This window comes from Gossypium hirsutum, chromosome A04, assembly GCF_007990345.1.
Source record: "Gossypium hirsutum isolate 1008001.06 chromosome A04, Gossypium_hirsutum_v2.1, whole genome shotgun sequence".
In the NCBI taxonomy this organism is placed as follows: Eukaryota; Viridiplantae; Streptophyta; class Magnoliopsida; order Malvales; family Malvaceae; genus Gossypium; species Gossypium hirsutum.
This window is the reverse complement of record NC_053427.1, coordinates 11,421,378-11,440,630: the sequence shown is the minus strand read 5'-3', so window position 1 is coordinate 11,440,630 and position 19,253 is coordinate 11,421,378. Positions and strand designations below refer to the sequence as shown.

Below are 19,253 nucleotides of genomic sequence, written 5' to 3'. Positions count from 1 at the left end.
GTCATTTGTGAGTGAAATTATGAAATAGGACCTTTGTGAAAATGTTTCAAAATGCTATAGGCTAAATTGAAGTGGCCAAATAAATAGGAGTGCAAAATAGGAGGATTTGCATGACCAACCTCCCATTTTACATGAAGTGGCTAGCCATCATGTTGTTGTAGACAATATGAGCACTTGATATCCATAATTTATGGTACAAATTGATACAAATTGATAATGAGTTAGGTAAATGTTCCATGATAATGGATTAGGTAAATATTCCATGATAATGGGTTAGGTAAATGTTCCATGATAATGGTTTAGGTAAATGTTCCATGATAGGAATTTCATGTCTTTTGTATTAAAGAATTAAATGGATGAAATATGAAATTTTATTAAAAGAAAAAGAGGTGAAAAGAACAAAGTTTTGTCCATCTTTGTTCATCATAGCTGAAAGTTAGAGAAGAGAAAGGAGAGGAGAAAGCTCTTGAGTATTCGGTCATTAGGAGGAGGAAAATTGAAGGTAAGTTCTTGGTACCTTGCTTCTATTTTGAGGTTCATGAGTTCTTCTTGATTCTACCTTAACTCTTGAAGCATATTTTGGTTTTTGGTTGTGTTGTGAGCATTTGGTCATGAATTAAAATGAAGGAAATGGTTGTTGTTTCATGTTCTTTTGATGAAAAATGGAAGATATGTGAAGTTGAGCCAAACAAATGAGCATGCATGTGCCTTAGATGCTAAAGGGAAAAATCGGCTAACATGTTGTGCTTTAAAATGATGAAATGGAGATTATGCTTAAGTAAAAATCATAGATATGTGATGATTGATTGGTGATATACATGTTTAAATAACATGCATGCAAGATAGGTGTATGAAAGAGTGATTTGGTAATAAATCTGCTTGGGACAGCAGCAGTAACATGACTTTGGAAAATCACCATAAATTGTGGGAGATGAATTAGAAGCTGAATAAATTATTTAATTAAAGCTTGTTGAGTCTAGTTTCAAATGAAAAAAACAAGAACATATTTTGAATTCTGTACAATGAGAAATTTGATTCGTAATGAAGAGTGGTCAGATTAGTCAAACAGTGAAACATGGGAAACTTTGAGAAAATCTGGTATTGATTGGCCAAACCAAAAATTATGAAAATTCTATGGATAGAAGATATATGAGTCTATTTTCAAGGAAAATTAACGGCACTTGATTTGGAGTTTCGTAGCTCCACTTATAAATGATTTAGTGACTGTTGCTCAGGAAGACAACTTGCAGTGAAATTATGATTATGTGGTAAACATTGACAAAAATTTGTTAATGAGTTGCTTATTGTTTTCTTATAAGCTTACTATGATCTGTAGGTGTGGTTGGCCGAATATTGTAAGGGGTTAATACGCAGTTTGTATTTGAATAGTTAGATTAACGTGTTAGTAATCCAATTTTAGGCGGTTCGTGTGTGGATCTCGTCAGCATATCGTCGCAAACAGCCGTGTAACTAACACCCTCTTTCTTAGTCTAGATCTGCAAAAGTCGAAAAGCCGAAATGCCGAAAACCGATATTTTGTAGATTTGCGAGTATGCGAATGCTCGTGAGGTAAATCGATTAATGTTTTTGGTAAGCTGCAATGTTTGGACTGCAAAGTGCATGATTTCTGTACCCTCGATATTTTTGGGCTTAAAGGGCCAAAATTGGAATGATGGGCCAACGGGCCCAATTCGGTAAGAACCCTTGGTTGTGATTCTGTTAGTAGGTGAAAGGTAGGAATATGCATGAAAAACCCTAAAATAGATAAATTACTGAAATACCTTTAAAAGTGGAAAAATTTACAGTTTTGCCCCTAGGAGATAAATTACCGAAATACCCATAGGGTTAAATTGACCTAAATGCATGTTTGACTGTTGTTATTTACTACATGCCATGTTGTTATTATCTGATGCATGGGATTGGGATATTGACGGAGGAAGTACTGAAAGTGGCTTGTCCACGTACTGGAGGCTTTGCCTCAATTTACTGTTAACTGAGCAGCAAGGCTGCAACTATGAAGTGTTGGGCTGGGTGGGTTGAGCTATTCCCCACATGGAGTGTAGGGCTGGTACGGGTGGAGTGTAGTGGTTGGTGGGTTGAGTAGTCTCCCCAAATGGGCTTGCATATGTTATTGATGTTGCATGTATTTTGAAATGGGCCTATGGGCCATACTGTTATCTGAATAAGGGGCTAAGGCCCAATTTATTGTAATCTGAAAAGGGCTCTGGTCTAGTACCACTGTTACCTGAATGGGCTTAGGCCCAATAGGCTTGAGCTGACTTGAGCTTTGAATGGGTTTTCCTTACACACTGAGTTTCCCCAAACTCACCCCTTTTATTTTCATCCACGCAGGAAATCCCCAACCATAGTGGGCTTGGAGCTGTGAGGGAATTCGGAGTGGCCACCCGTTCTGTAAGTTTGATTTTCTTCTGGTGAACTGGATATCCTTTTATTTACGTTTGAAGTTTTGGGTTTTTAAATGTAATAAGGCCGCTTAATTATTTTTGATGGTTTTAATATGTATTACTAAGATAGGTATTACTTATTTTAATTGTTGAAATTGGATAGCTTTAGGGCGCGTTTTCAAAAACAACAGTTGATTTCAAAATAACACGACAACAAGCAAAGCTTCCGCAATGAAAGTATTTTCCAAAATTAATCACTTTTCCTAAAAATGACTTAATCAAATCAGTTTCTTAGAAATATCCATGACGTTAAGATGTGGCAATGGCGGTATGTATGTTTAGGATTTGATCCGAAGGGAGCTTGGTACTTAAGCAGTCCGATGGACTCACCACCTCTTTTCCGGTTTCCTACCTGGTGCACAGCTTCCATTCACTTTAACCTATAAAGAAATTATTTTTTAAAACACTAAGTAGGTTTTTTTCTGGATCAACAATATAAAATGTTTTTTACGTTTTTGATGTGGCATGTCGAATCCGGTCATAACGTCTGGGCCGGGTTTGGGGTGCTACAATTTAACACTAAAGTTTCAAGTATTAATCAATGACATCATTTACAAACTTTAACAGATTCAAAAAATTAACACACGAGTTAGCTAAATCAAGCTCATGAGACTTCAAAAACATAAAATTACAAGAAAATGACTAAATTGAGCTCACCAATTGAGGGACTTAAAGCTTGGGACTCCATGGTCGATTTAGCCCTTGAACTTTTTTTTTAAATCACCCCAAAATGGATGGAAAAGCTAATATTGAAGGTTAACTTTGTTGATGTGGCATACACGTGAAAGACATGCCAACATTTAATTAATTTTTTAAATTATAAAAAATATTTTTATAATTTTATAATAATTTTAATGTTTTTAATTTTTAAAATATTTTTCATTTTTTTTTCAATTTTAAAATTTTAAAAAATTAATTAAATGCTGGTATGTCATCCATTTAGCAAAGTTAACAAAACATTAACTTTTCCATCCATTTTAGAGTGATTTGACAAATGATGCAAGTTTAAGAGCTAAAAAATGTGAAAAGTTAACTAGAGGACTAAAATGGTTTTTTTTTGTAAAGTTGAAAGGTCAAAAAGTCATTATGCCTTTCTGATATCATGTCATTGCATGTAGACATGAGAGTTTTTTTTTCTTTTTTTTTGTAAATAAAATGGTAAAAATCAAGTGATTTGAAAGTCCACCTAAAACTCCATTATATAAAAAAGTCATTGCTACAAAATTACAACACAAAGTCACAACAAGAGTATATAACTTAACAAAAGTTATTAACCAAGTAATCACAAGTAAACTAAAAGAAAAAGTTGTGAATATCACACTAATAGTAGTTAACTTTGAAAGCTGAAAAACCCGATATAAACAAAAATTAGAACATACACATCGAAGATATTTGAGTATACTAACTATTCTGAATATACCTCCAATTGAAAAATGGACAAAAAATTAGTCTTGGTGATAAAAAAACTGCTTACACTTTTCTTTTCTTTTTTCATTTTTTTTTATTTTGTTGCACTTTTTTTCTCTCTCATATATATATAATTGAAACCATCCCCCATATATGTTTGAATTATTTAGTGTTTTCAAAGTTGTTTTTCTGTTTCAATAAGTCCTATTCTTTAGGAACAACTTTCTGCATTTGTTTAAACTAGTGGTGATCCTTTTTTATAGGTGATATAGGTGAGAGTTGTGATTCTACATTTGTCACGTGTAAGGTTATAAAAGCCAGCTTTCTTTCTTCAATAAAAGTGACACTTATTTCCAGCTTCCACTTGATTTAATACTTAACATTCTAGTATCCGAGTTAGGTTGTTGAGAAAATAAGTTGATATGAGTGAAGAAAGGAGTGAAGGTAGTCTTACAAAGATTCGTCATTTTGATTGTCTTCACTACAACCATTGGAGTGAGCTGATAGGGAATCTATTAAAGTCTAAAGGACTATGGAACCTAGTTGAGAAAGGCTTCGAGGAGCATGAAACAACGATTGTGCAGACCATCACGCAATAGACACAGATGGATAAGATAAAGATAAAGGATCACAGGGTCAAACACTATCTATATCAAGCCATAGATCATGTTGTTTTTGTGCAGATTTTGGATAGAGAAACCTCTAAATTGTTTGGGATTCTTTGAAGAGCAAGTTTGATGGAAATGAGAGGGTGAAAATGTCTCTTTTCAACACATTAAGAAGAGAATTTGAGGTGTCAGAAATGAAGAAAGGAGAAATGATCAAAGATTATTTTTCCAAAGTGATGGCTATAGCAAACCAGATGTGGAGCAATGGGGAGATCATGTCTAACTTAGTGATCATGGAGAAGATTTTGTGAATTTTGACAGAATGTTTCACCTATGTGGTAGTATCTATCGAAGAGGAAAAAGATATACTTACCATGTCGGCTAATGAATTGCAAAGTTCATTATCTGTACATGAACAGAAGTTTAAGAGAATGGAAAGAGAAGAAGATCATGTCTTAAAAGTTGTTGTTGGTAACGAAAGGTTTGAAAGTAGAGGACATGGCACAAATTCATACAGAGGACATGGAAGAGGTAGAAGGAGATCATTAGAGAAAGCCCGAGTAGAATGCTATAAATGTCACAAATTGGGGCATTTTCAGTATAAATGTCCATGGTGGGAGAGTAAAGCCAACTTTGTGGGACTTGATGAAGAGGAAGCACTTCTCTTAATAACGTGTGTGGGGAGACATAACTCACAACAAGATGGTGTATGGTTTTTTGATTTGGGATGCTTGAATCATATGTATGAGAATAAGAAGTGGTTTTCTCATCTTGATCAAAGCTTTCGACAATTCGTCAAGCTTGGAAATGATACAAAAATAGTGGTAATGGGAAATAGAAGTGTTAGATTAGAGATTGGAGGCACTAAACAGGTAATCTCTGACGTTTTCTTTGTTCCAGATCTAAAAAATAATTTGTTGAGCATGGGATAGCTCCAAGAGAAAAGGATAGATATTTTGATTCAAGGGGGTGAGTGCAAGTTGTATCATCCACAAGGAGGGCTTATTGTAACAACCAAAATGACCAGAAACAGGATGTTTGTGCTTCTAAACTACCACAATAGATATCTCCTATCTATGGCACTACAGGTTCAGTCATTTAAACTAGAAAAGCTTGCGTACGATGCATTCCAAAATGTTAGTTTGTGGCTTACCAACAACCAGTTTCTAAACAAATTATGTACTTATTGTTTGGTTAGAAAGCAACATAGGGATGAAATGCCAAAGAAGAGTTCATGGAGAGCATCAAGAAAGTTGCAGTTGATACATTCTGACATTTGTGGACCAATTACATTGATTTTTATAGATGGGAAGAGGTACTTACTCAATTTTATTGATGATTTTAGTCACAAAATGTGGGTCTATTTCTTGCATGAAAAATCAACAACGTTTGAGATATTTCAGAGCTTTAAAAAATATGTTGAGAATGAAAGTGGTGAGTGTATAGCTTGCTTACGCACTGACGAGGGTAGAGAGTTCACCTCCTATGAATTTAATAATTTTTTCATGGAGAATGGTATTCACAGGCAATTGAATGCAACCTACACCTCACAAGAAAACAGAGTAGCGGAAAAGAGGAATAGAGCCATTATGAACTCGGTTTGAAACATGTTATGTAACACCCCAAAATTTTAATTTTTGATTTCGTGTATATGTGACACACAACTGTGTATTTGCTTTAGTGGTTACATTTTCTAGGTGTGTGTGAGAGGTCCCAAGTTCAAGTCTTACTTGGGCAAATTTTGGTATTTTTATAAATAAAGCCTTAACCTTGTGCAAAGGGCTTAATTTTAAATGCTAGTAAGTTTATATCAGAATGGCCTGTTGGTCTGGTGTTTAAGTGGAGTGTTGGAGGTCCTGTGTTCAATTCTCTGTGATGGCGTTGAGACATTATTTTTGCTCCAATTTCGGCTAAGAGTTGTGTTGGGGCAAAATTCTGAGCAGTTGTGTTTTAGTGGGTTAATAGAGAGTGATTTTAGGAGATAATTGGGGAGAGATTATCAGAAAATAATCTGATTACCTTTTTGTTGCAAAAAAAATAGAGCTTCGGTTTTCTCTCTATTTCCCTTAACTTTTTTTTACATTTTCTTCTTCTTCTTTTTCTCTCTCCTTTGCCGATTCTTTCCCCTAGTTGTTGCCGAAATTTCCATTTTTTCCCCTTCCATTTTTTTCTTTTTTTTCCAATTGATTTAGTTGTTCATCGTTGGTTGCGTGTGTTCGGTAAGTAATAGTTTTGTCTATTGTTAATCTCTAAAATGAGGATTCCTTTTTGGTGTTTAGGAGTTAATCAAGGGGTTGGTGGTTTTGAATCGACGATGTGATTGTGCGTAGTCGTGGTTAGTCAAGCGAGGTAAGGGTTTTGTTAGGTTTTTAGTCAAGTTCCTTCTAAAATTGGTTGATTAAAAACAAAGTAAGTGATTAATCTGGAGATATGTTGGTCGATTTTTAGGTTTTGGAGGCTTAGGAGTGCTTACGCATTAGAAACGAAACTAGGTATGTACTTGAAATGTGGAAAACGGGATTTGGCGAAAGGCCTAAATTTCTTGCTGTCAAGAAATAAGAGAAATAAGGGAAAATGTTGCAAAAAAATTGTAGAGAAAGGAAATAAGGGTGTTATAAACTTGAAAATCAACATTTTGCACTAAAATAGTTTTGGACAATAGCAGTAGTCTAATTTTGAAAAATCATCAAAAATAGTGGAAATTGAGTCAGAGGTTGAATAAAATATGAAATTAAATTTTGTTGAGTCTAGTTTTTCATGGAAGAAATTGTAAATTCTGAGATATAATAAATTTTGTGAGACAAGGTCAAAATAATTTTGGGTTCCCCTATTTTGACTTTGGAAAATCATCAAAAATTGTAAAAATATTAATTAGGGGCTTAAATTTATATTTTTAAATCCTTATTGAGTCTATTTTGAAGAGAAACAAAGGGAAACATCATCCAAGTTCCGTACTAAGAGATAAATAATTTTTAGTAAGGAAAGTTTGAAGCTATCAAACAACAGAATAGGGATAAATTTGAAGATTTTACAGTACTTATTTGACAAACTATAAATTTTGAAAATTTTATGGTAGAAAGATATTTGAGTCTAGTTTTAAAAAAATTAAACGAATATTAATTTGGAATTCTGTAGCTCAATATATAAATAATTTAGTGACAATGACTCAAGTAGACAACTTTGAATAAACATATAAGTAAATAGTGAAAACATATATGAATATTTAGCTAGCATGGGTTACATTAAAAATGGATCACACGGGCAAGGCCAATTTGGGCCAACTGGGCCACAAGGCCGTGTGGGCCCACACGGGCAGATCACATGGGCGTGTGAGCCTATTTTTATTGAAATGTTTCTAAGGTTGCACAGTTCGGCCAAGTCGTCTATGAACCTACTGTAAGGTTGGTAAGCGCTAATTAGACCCCTAAATGTGTGAAATTGACTGAATGATATCTGCACTAAGCATGTTAATATCTGAACTGAGTATATGAACTAAAATTGCATAATAGCATATCATCCATCGTATGTTGCATTGCATTGGGTCGGGGGTTGTTATTCGAAGGAAGTGTACTGAAAGGCTTTAAGCCTAATTTACTGGTAGCTCAGCTGTAAACTACTGTTTTGTGCTGCATTCAGTACTACTGGGAGTGTAGGGATGGGTGGGTTGATTATATCCCCACATTGAGTGTAAGGTTGGAGGGAGGTCGTGTGTAGAGGCTGGATGGGTAGGATTTTGCTACTGCATAACTGTTACTGCTATTGATACTGTGATTGGCTAAGGCCCAAACTATCACTGATACTAAAAAGGGCTTAAGCCCAAGACTGTTCAACTGTGCACTGTGAATACTGATTGTTTGTTTGTTTCTGCGAGATTACACACTGAGTTTACTTAAACTCAACCTTTTTGTTTAATGTGCACAAGTAATCCCCAAACTTAGACGGATCGATGCGATGGAGGACTCAGCGGTGACCACAGTAATTTTTAGACTTTATGGTTTTCAATTTATGATTTATAATTTGATTATTATTGATTATTTGAGTTGTAATTTAAGGACCCTCAGGGACTTTGGTTTTAAATTTAGGTTTTTATTTATTTATTTATTTTACTTTATAGATTTATCCCTGTTGGTCGTAGGAAATTCAGTTTTTAAAAAGTTAAAGTATTTTCTAAACGCATGATCACTTAGACTATTTTATTAAAGCTTTCGCAATGAGGGATGTTTCAAAACAACTATTTTAAATGAATAAAGACAACTTCCTAAGTTCTAACAAAGGTTTACTAAAGATAATAACATGGAATGTTTTCATCGTAACAACGCGGTTTCAAAAATGATATCGTGTGACATTGCCAAATACAGCCATAACGTCTAGGCCGGGTTTGCTGTGTTTCATGTTGTCAGAAGCAGTTCAATGGTGTACCATGTGATGAACAGAACCTTGACAGTGCTGTGAATAGACGAACACCAGAAGAGGTTTGGAGCAATGTTACACCTTCTGTAGACCATTTCCGAGTGTTCGAGTGTGTTGCCCATGTACACATACCTGATCAAAGTAGAACAAAGTTAGATGAAAAAAGCTACAAGTGTGTTTTCTTTGGTGTGATCAATGAATCCAAGGCTTATCGATTGTATGATCCAATCTCTAGACGTATTGTGATAAGTCGTGATGTTGTTTTTGAAGAAGATAAAGGTTGGGATTGGAGTCAAAATTCAGAAGATGAAAACAAAGAGTTAGAATGGGAAGATATTACTCTTGAAGATGATGTGAGTGGAGATGATGTCGTTGTACCAAACATAGAGGAAGTAGTTAGAGAAGAACCACCAAGTTCAAACATTCTAGTTGCAAAAGAGCACTAGAATGGCAAAAAGATTAGATGAGTGGCGCGGGACTAGGTCTTTTTGACGAAAACGAAGAAGTCGATAACTTGGTTCTATACACCACAACAGATCCAAATAATTTTTAGAGAAGTTTTTGTAAGCAAAAAATGACTTGAAGTTATGAAACTAGAGATTCAAGCCATTAAAAAAAATGAAACATGGAAATTGATGGAATTGTCGGCTGGTGCAAAGAAGATCAAAGTAAAATGGGTGTTCAAAATCAAGCTAAATGAACTTGGCGAGATTGACAAACACAAAGGATGAATGGTGGTGAAGGGATATGCCTAGAAATATGGAATTGATTACAATGAAGTTTTTGCACCAGTTGCAAAATGGGATACAATCTGAATGTGATTGCAATGGTTGTGCAAAAAGGTTGGAATATCTACCAACTTGATGTTAAAAGCACTTTCCTTCATGAAGAGCTAGTGGAGAAAGTTTTTGTTGATCAACCGCGTGGTTTTGAGAAAGAAAGGAGGGAGCATAAAGTCTTCAAATTAAAGAAGGCCATGTAAGGTCTTAAGCAAGCTCTAAGAGCATAGTATAGTCACATTGAGTCCTATTTTACAAAGGAATTTTTGAAAGGTGCCCATCTGAACCTACTTCTTTTATTCAAATTGATTCGAAAGGAAGAATTTTGATTGTTAGTTTGTATGTTGATGATCTTATATTCACGGGAAATGATGAGGAAATAATTAAAGCCTTTAAAAATTCCATGATGTGAGAGTTTGAAACGACTGATCTTGGAAAGATGAAATACTTTCTTAGAGTTGAAGTGTTACAGAATGATAAATGCATATTTATTAGTCAAAGGAAGTACGTTAATGAAGTTCTTGAGAGATTTGGTATGCTAAGGTGCAACTCTGTTAGAAGACCTATTGTTCCAGGAACAAAACTAGTGAAAAATGAAGATGGAGTCAAAGTAGATGTCATTGGTTATAAGCAAATTGTGGGGAGTCTTTGATATTTAACTACGACCAGACCAGATCTAATGTATGTGGTTGGACTAGTGAATCGATATATGGAAAAATCTACTAAACTTCATCTTAATGTAGCAAAAAGGGTCCTTCAATATATAAAAGGAGGAACTAAAGAGTTAGTTGGTTACGCAGATAGTGATTATGCTGAGGATCAAGATGACAAAAGGAGCACTTCAGGATATGCTTTTCTATTTGGAGAAAGTGTTGTTACGTGGTTTTTGAAAAAATAACCAGTAGTGATCTTTTCTACCACCGAAGCAGAGTTCGTAGTAGTAGCATCATGTGCTTGTCAAGTAGTTTGGATGAGAAGAATCCTGGATGCTCTCAATCATCCTCAAAAAGAAAGTATCATGTTATATTGTGACAACGCCTCCACCATCAAACTATCAAAGAATGTCGCATTGCATGAAACGAGCAAACACATTCATGTAAGGTACCGCTTCCTTCGTGAATTGTCTAATGATAAATTTATTGAGCTTGTCCATTGTGGAACAAAGGAGCAGACAACAGACATCATGACTAAGGTGTTGAAGTTGGAGACATTTGAAAAGCTTAGGGAAAAACTTGGAATTTGTGGAGAAGTAAACTGACTGCAAATATGCAAAATAGTTTAGGGGAGGACTTGTTTGAATTATTTAGTGCTTTCAAAGCTGTTGTTCTATTTCAATAAGTCCTATTCTTTAGGAACAACTTTCTGGATTTGTTTAAACTAGTGGCGATCCTTGTTTATAGGTGATATAGGTGTTAGTTATAATTCTATATTTGTCATTTGTAAGGCTATAAAAGCCAGCTTTCTATCTTCAATAAAAGTGACACTTATTTCCAGCTTCCACTTGATTTTATACTTAACAATATATAATGTATAGGGCACAGTGGGACTTTTGGGCCATGCCCAATAAATATATATATAAGATATTAATTATTATAAAATATTTCTTGTACATAAATTTCAGTTGTAAAAAAGAAAATATTTATTATATTTTTGAGAAAAATATCCTCAAACATTGATCTAGTATGACCACTTATATCAGTAGAGAAATGTCTTATGCAATTGGATACGAAGCTTTCATGGCGATGCCACATAACCCACCTGGTGTATTCACATCCCTTTGAATCCTCATATACCCATTTTCACCCCAAGTTTCTCCCCATGAATTCTTAATCAGCCAATAGTTTAAACCTTCTTCACTTGTCCCATATCCAACAATGGTTACTGCATGGGTGAGATCATTGCTACAATCTCCTGTAAACACTCCACCTTTGTAAAACTGAAAGGATTGTCCATATCCATTTAGTGCCACCGAGACCGGTTGATTTGTGACGGCCTTAAGTAATGCTTCTTCGTCGTTTTTAGGCACCATTTGATAGCCATTAATGGTGGCAACTTTGTTTATCTGTGTGGCGCAAGTTTCTTGCATTTGTTGATATGGGTAGCTTTCTTCGGTGGTTATTCCTTGGTTTTGGCTGATGTGTTCAAAAGCATTCATCATCCATCCTCCACTACAACCTTGGTTTCCTCCATTTGTGCTGCAATCCAACAGTTGTTGCTCAGATAATGAGATTAATTTACCAGTTTTGATTTGGATTATCCCTTCAACGGCTGCCACTGCTGAAAATGCCCAACAACATCCTGCAATAGTAAACCAACAATAACCCTTTGTTAAGTATAAAGCAATTAATGAAAATAAATAAATAAATGAATGCTTCAACGCCAATCTATAATAATATATAAACTTTTCATTGAGTTGATGTAACTAGTTACCCAATCATAAAGGAAAATACAAAATTAATGTTAGAGGTGAAGTAAATTATATTATTACAATAATAACTCCCTTTTCAAATTTTTTTAAAAAATAAATAAAATTTTTGCATAAGATGTGATGTAAACCCATGTGGCAAATATTTATAAAAAAAGTTTACCCTTTAATCAAGATTTTATTTTACATTTTCATAAATTTATTACAAAAATATTTTCGGCCATTGTTTATATATATTGATAATGTCATTGGTTCAGTTGATCACAAATCAACCCGATAATAATTCAAGAGAAATGATAATATCAAAATAAACAAGCGGGTCGTGTTTATTATTTTTAATATAATATATTTACTTGTTTAAATTTTTTTAGTTACAATTTAAATTATTTTTTATTTTAATTTCATACATATCACATTTATTATTATTAGTTTCAAACTTTAAGTTTTATTATTTAGGTTTAGAGACAAATTTGGTCCCTAACATTTGCATGTTTTGTCAAAATAGTCCTGGTTGTATCTTTGAGCCTTTTCTGACCCTCAACTTTTGCTCTGTTTTCTAACATATGTGAAATATTTTTAATGAAATGTAATTTATTACTTAGATAACTCAATAAGATAATTACATATGAAAAATAAAAAAATTAAAAAATAATATATGAAATTAAAAAAATAAATCTTAATTTAAAGAAAATGGTTCAAGGTTTCAATTTTTTTTCAAAATATTTCAATCTTTTGTTTGCTTATTTAACGAGAGATTTCAATTAAGAGTTATTTTTTTAATTTCATGTATTATTTATTTATTTTATTATTTTTCACATTTAATTATCTTATTGAGTTATCTAAGTAATAAATTACATTTCATTAAAATATTTTACATACGAAATTTCACATCATACTCATTAACTTTTTTAACGATATTTTCATCAAATTTGTTAGAACAGATGTTTTGATAAAACATGCAAACGTTAATAACCAAAATTGTTATTAAGCGCATGTAATCTTTAAAAGGGATGTTTGTTTCTAATTCACTTTTTAAAAAGAATGCTTACTCAGTCAACAATTTTATGTATATATATAAATTATTACTTACCACATTGACCTTGATTCTTAATAGGAGTGACTGCACCTTGGTCCCTCCAATCAAAGTTTGTCGGAACATCTGATAAGTTCTCATACATGAACGATGTTGAGTCAGGCATCATGGGGTTGTCTTGCATCTTGTATCCAGTGTGAGCTGCAATGAATTCATCTTGTGTCATGTCTGCAAATTCATTCAGGCTTAACTTAAAACTTCTATTTCCACCATTGTTGAAGCTCTCAATGTATTCCAAATTCTCTTTGAATATATTAAGACGCTTCTCCTTCTCTAGTTTGCTCTCATATTTTCGACTATAATCAGCCATCCATTGCTCATGTTTATCAAAAACAGAGGCTTCATAGATTGTTCGGGACATAGCAAGAGATGCCAATGTCCCAAAAATTAAAAACAAAAAGGCATGGATTGAACTCATCGTTGTTGTTTTGCAGTATATGCTGGGATACTACACTAATTTCTGGGTTTTTTTCTTTGCTAATTGCTAAGTTGTGAAGAACTAGCACTCTATGAATGTATATATACTAAAAAATTGATTGAAATAAATTTTTTTTTAATTAAGTCATCTTATGAAAAATCCAAATAAAATGCCAATCAAGTCAATTTTCAGGGTTACAATTAAAGACATACATTTCTTTTTATATATAAATCAACAAATTATTACTGTGGCGTGATTGACGGAGACAAGCTACGTTTTACTCATCCCTTCGTTGCTGTTTCTCAATTGGTGTTCGACTTTGAAGTCACTGTTAACATTCCAATTCTCCCACTACGTGTCCATTGGGTCTTCAGCTTTTGGTCCAATACCAATTTTTTATTCAAGAAATTATTTAAAAATTATTTTAATAAAATAATGAACATTATTATAATGGTATCTTATTATTATTTTGTTAATATTTAACATATTATCATTAGAAAATTTTAATTCTATAAATAGATTTAAATATAGTCACTTATCTCATTCTTTTTAGAAAAATATTTTTTTTTTATTTTGAGCGAACTACAATAATCACCTAATTACAAATTTTGTTAAGCATCCAAAATTAAAAAAAATTATAATTTAATTACCCACATTTGATAATTCAATCATTTTAGTCTCTCCCTTTAAAATACAATAGCAAGCTGATATTATAGTTAAAAAAATCAGTATAATAACAAATTTAACCCTCAGCTTTTATATATTATATCAATTTATTCATAATTTTAAAAAATTAACTTAAAATTTACAAATGTTCTCAATTTGATCTTAATTCTAAAAAATTCAATGAAATATATAAATATACATAAATAATTTTATAAATCATGATAATAAATTTAAATGTTATATTAATGTTAAATAAAAATAAAAATAAAAATATTATGTTTATTTAATATCAATATTAATATAAAATTTGAATTTATTATTATATATTTTGAAAATATTTATGTATTTTTATATATATTTTTTGAATTAGAAACTAAACTAAAAATATTTATAAACTTTAAGAGTTAATTTTTTAAAATTATGACTAAATCGATATACTATGTAAAAATTAAGAGCTAAAATTATTATTATACTGACTTTTTTAATTAATGCGTCAGCTTGTTGTTTGTGATAGTAACAGGGGTGACCAAAATAATTGAACAATGTAATGTGAGTGCTTAAATTGCAAACCTTTTATTTTAGGTGCTTAAAATAATATATATAATTAGGTGACTATATGTATAGTTTACCCTTTTAATTTTTACTACACCTTAAAGGTGTATGTGACACCCTCTAAACTCTGCTTATAGAAACTAAAAATTTCACTGTTAAAAAGAATATTTTAGCTTCTATTTGTTTGAAAAAAAGACATTTTAATCCCTACATGTTAACTTTATTGTCAATGGAAAGACATTACTTAAAAGTGACATTCAATCAAGTATTAGATGAAATTAAAAAGCTTATTAGACGTTTTTTAACCAAGATATTTCGTCCCCTGGAAAATTTTGGGGTGTTGGCAAAGTATCATAAAGTAGGGTAATCAACATGTTAGTGTGGTGTTTCAATTGTGACATGGTGGTGATGGTTAGAAACTTGTGTTGCAAGGAATAAGAAGAAGAGAATATAGTCAAGACTTGAGGCGTGAAAAAAACACTTTCCTTTAAGGCTTTTAAGTTTGTCTTGGAAAAGAATAGAAAAGTGAAAATAGCACATTTGAGTATTAGAGAGGCACTGCTTGTTTCTTTTCATCAAAGAATATGTGACTTAGCACAAACATATCTCGTGGCATAAGGTATGTTTTTTTCCATAACATAACAATTTACCATAAAACTATGTTTCTTCAATTCGAAAACATTTTAGGAAAATTATGTTTTTTCAATAAATTAATTTCGATGCAAACAAAATTATTATTATAATATAAATAATTATTGCACCACCAAACTAAAGCCCAAGTGCTTTTACCCATATATAAGTATATATAAAAGTCCCAACCGGTAGCCCACCTATGTAGTGGGTTAGGGCCTAACTTAATTACATAAATAATAAAAATTTGTTATTTAAATTCTTTATATTATATGTTTGTTAGTAATGTGGGTTAGAATCTTTCTTGGATAAAATTATAAAAATTTGAAGTGAATTAGAAATCTTGATTTCTTGTTCATTTAATTTTGAAGTTAGAATTTGCAACTCATGCATTTTGTAACACCTATTGCTCGATTCAATTGTCAGGTTCGAGCAACAAAATACTACATTCATTATTGGAGCAATTACAATTAATAATACAATAAAATAATAATTCAAACATACAAACATGTCATACACATTTACAATATGATACATAACTAAATTTGAGTTTTAATTGAACTTACGAAAGCTCAATTGTTGACCCGAGCATGAAATAAGACCGAACTAAAAGTTTTCAAAATTTCATATCAGGTATTGATACCCCTTGTAATACCCTGGAGTTTGGGGTTAGAAGTTTTGAGGTTGTGGTTAGGGTCATTGAATAGGTCGAGCACTTGAGTGGGTTTTTGCATTTTAATGTCAGAATGAGCCTGCTGGTTGATGGTGGTAAGTGTGTTAGTTTTCCTTTGGGTTCCAGGTTCGATTTTGAGGAATTAATTTATTTTGGTTTTGCTTTTTAATTTTTAAAGATTTACTTTTAAAATTTGAAAGAGGAGGTTCTTCAGTTTCACATTCTTTTCCATTTCCTTTTCCCTATTTTTTGTTGTTGTTCCCTTTGTTATTTTTTGCTTCTTTCCCCAAATTTCAGTTATTTTGATTTCTTGTTTCTTCCGTTTTACACTCATATTACGTGTTGTCTGTCAAGACTGATTCTTCGTGTGTTTCGTTTTATCGGAGGTGAAGCGAGTAGGTTTTGTTCATGAGGGTTTATGATAGAATTGCTTCTATTTCTATTATTTTTTAATTGAAGTTCTTATAGTTTAAGTTTATGTGTGAAATTGAGGTTTCCGAACAATTTGGTGAGAGCGAATCGATTGATCCTTGGAGCTTGATATCGCGTTCTAAGGGTGTGTGTTCTGAAACGGTTTAACTTCAGTATCGAATTGCAGTGGAATTTGATAATGTCTTGTATGTTAATGAATAAATTGGTTATTTGAAGTATCATATCGTTACTGAATTGCATGAAATTCTGTATATTTTTGCATAATTCTAGGTTACCAAGTGTTGGGGATCGTTTCGACATCAAAAGCATGATTTTCAGGTTGTTTTGGTGTGGTTTCATGACCACATGGGCGTGTGCCGCACACGGGCGGTCTACACGATCTTGCGCAATTGGGAATTTAGAGTTTTTGGTACCACACGGCCTGGCCACATGGGTATGTGTCCCCACACAGGCGTGTGAGATCTCCACACGGCTGTGTCTCATCTACACTTTATTTTCAACACTTTTGGACAGTGAGTTACACGGGCTACTCACACGATTGTGTAACTTGGTCACAAGGGTATGTGTCTCCTCCACATGGCCTAAACACTTCCACACGGCCAGGGCACATGGCCATGTGGCCCTATTTTGCAGAATTTTTATTTTGAGTCATAAACTATCTGTTTTATGTTTCTATGTAATCCGACCGTCGTTCAAGCCTAGATAAATGTGTTTGGGACTCAATTTAGTTTGGTTTGTGTATATATGTGCGTTTATGGGCTTTAATTTTATTGCTCGTTTATGTGAGGAATAAGTGTGGGTTTATTATTGTTGTCGTAACTGAATATTAGAATACAAGTGTAATCAAATCTGAATCTATTCAACTGGAAATGTTAATGTCCATTTCTAGATGTTGTCTTTGTAACGTTTGCATTGTTGCATAGCATGAAAATTTTGGGATCTGGTTATGAAGAGAAGGAAGACAGACTTAGCAGTTTTAACTGCGATACTTTTGTATAGCGGTTTACCGCACTATCCTATACGAATATCAGCTCAGCTGTATACAGTTACTCAAGTGGCATAGTTCCATGTTGTGGTGTGTAGGGTGGATGAACCTATTATGGTTCTATATGGTGTGCATGGTGGACAGGCCTACCATAGCCCTTATGTGGTGTGTTGGATGGACGAAGTGGTGTAAAGTTGGTGGGGTGAGATTTTGACTTGTGCATCCGTTCGCATATGAATATATGTCTATTTGTCAAAACATTTTGTCTATTTGTGTGAACATTTGGTTATTGACAATATAGTTAATGTCATGTAATATGTTCTGATTATTGCATCATTTCTGTGGTTTGATATTGTATTTGACATAACGATTGAGATTTTCGTAAGTGATATTTTTATACATATGCTTGTCTAAAGTATTTATTGTGTCACTCCGTCTTTTGTCATCTGTTCATGTTTCAGACTCACACTGAGCTCGCACAGCTCATCTCTGTAGTGTTTTTTCTTTCAAATACATTTCGTGTTTTGGAGCTGGACTCGGCATAGCAGAGGTCCCAGAGTCTTTTGATCGGTTTGATTTCAAATAATGTTATGATAAACTATTCGAATTATGCACCTTTGTTTTTGCACATAAGTCTCTGTGTACTATGGTACAGGGATTTTTTAGTTACTTTGAAATTGTTCCAAAACACTGATTTGATTTATGCCTAACGGTTCTTAAACTTCTATTATATGTGGTTTCCAAAAACAACTACGTATCATTTAATCTATTAAAATTACAAAGCATAAGGGTTTAGTGAAGGATTTTTTATGGTTATAAATGAGTTTTATCTCTGCCACTTTGGTTGGCCAATTTAACTCCCAGAATTCGGTCTAACTTCTAGGCCAGATTTTAGGGTGTTACACCCCCACCCGGTACCGAAACCATTTCAAACCCTGATGTTTAGAAAAAAATGAATTAAAACCAAATGAATCGATACCCGTCATAAGATATCGATACTTTACCTCTGTTTCGGTACTATTTTGAGGTTTGATGATTTGAAAATTTATAGAAAAATTACTAAAGTACCGATTCCCTTTATAAGGTATTGACACCTCAAGGAAAAATAACAATTTATACTGTAATAGTACGTTCTTTAGTGGTGACAGAAACAATGGTTTCAGGACCACAATTCTGACGAGAGAGTTCATAAATATAGTTAATTAAAAAATGAATCAAATATAGTATAATAGTGAATCGTGATTTAATAGGTTTTATTAATTGGTTAGTTAATCAAGGTATAAATGGTGCGTATCAAAAGTGAAGTGATTTTGGAAAATGAGCTATCATGACTTTGTTTTTGTAAACTGAGCATGTTAATATTTTTATTAAATATTTATCGAGCTGTTATATAGGTGAATTGAAGCTTAGTCCAAAAATTTTAGTGATTGGATGGTTAATTAAGGAAAAATGGCTAAATCGTAAAAATAAGAAAAAATAATCACTATTAGTTTATATGTGTTAAACGAGTACAAAAACATGAATTGAGGGCTTTAAAAGGAAATTTTACCATATTAGATTATAGTGGATGATATATGTGGTGGATTATAGGTTTAAATAATGTTTTAATGATACAAATTAAACTAAAGTAAAATTTATTAACATTTTATGAAACATAAATCATTTTCTTTCTTATTATTTTCTCTACCATCGAAACACAATTGTTAAGAT

The 19,253-nt window shown here is 32.8% G+C and overlaps 2 protein-coding genes across 2 annotated transcripts; one reads left to right on the top strand and one right to left on the bottom strand.

Annotated features, from left to right (window-relative positions):
* The first annotated feature begins 9,689 nt into the window (after positions 1-9,689).
* Positions 9,690-10,321, top strand: LOC107948012 (uncharacterized). Its single transcript, XM_016882496.1, has 2 exons — positions 9,690-9,868; positions 10,165-10,321. Exons 1-2 carry the CDS (start codon positions 9,690-9,692, stop codon positions 10,319-10,321), a joined length of 336 nt encoding a protein of 111 aa, XP_016737985.1.
* Positions 10,322-11,290: 969 nt separating this feature from the next.
* LOC107949358 (zingipain-2) lies at positions 11,291-13,678 on the bottom strand. Its single transcript, XM_016884052.2, has 2 exons — positions 13,185-13,678; positions 11,291-11,967 (listed from the first exon to the last, which is right to left on the bottom strand). The coding sequence occupies exons 1-2, from the start codon at positions 13,603-13,605 to the stop codon at positions 11,381-11,383; spliced, it is 1,008 nt and encodes a 335-aa protein (XP_016739541.2). The 5' UTR covers positions 13,606-13,678; the 3' UTR covers positions 11,291-11,380.
* Positions 13,679-19,253: the final 5,575 nt, after the last annotated feature.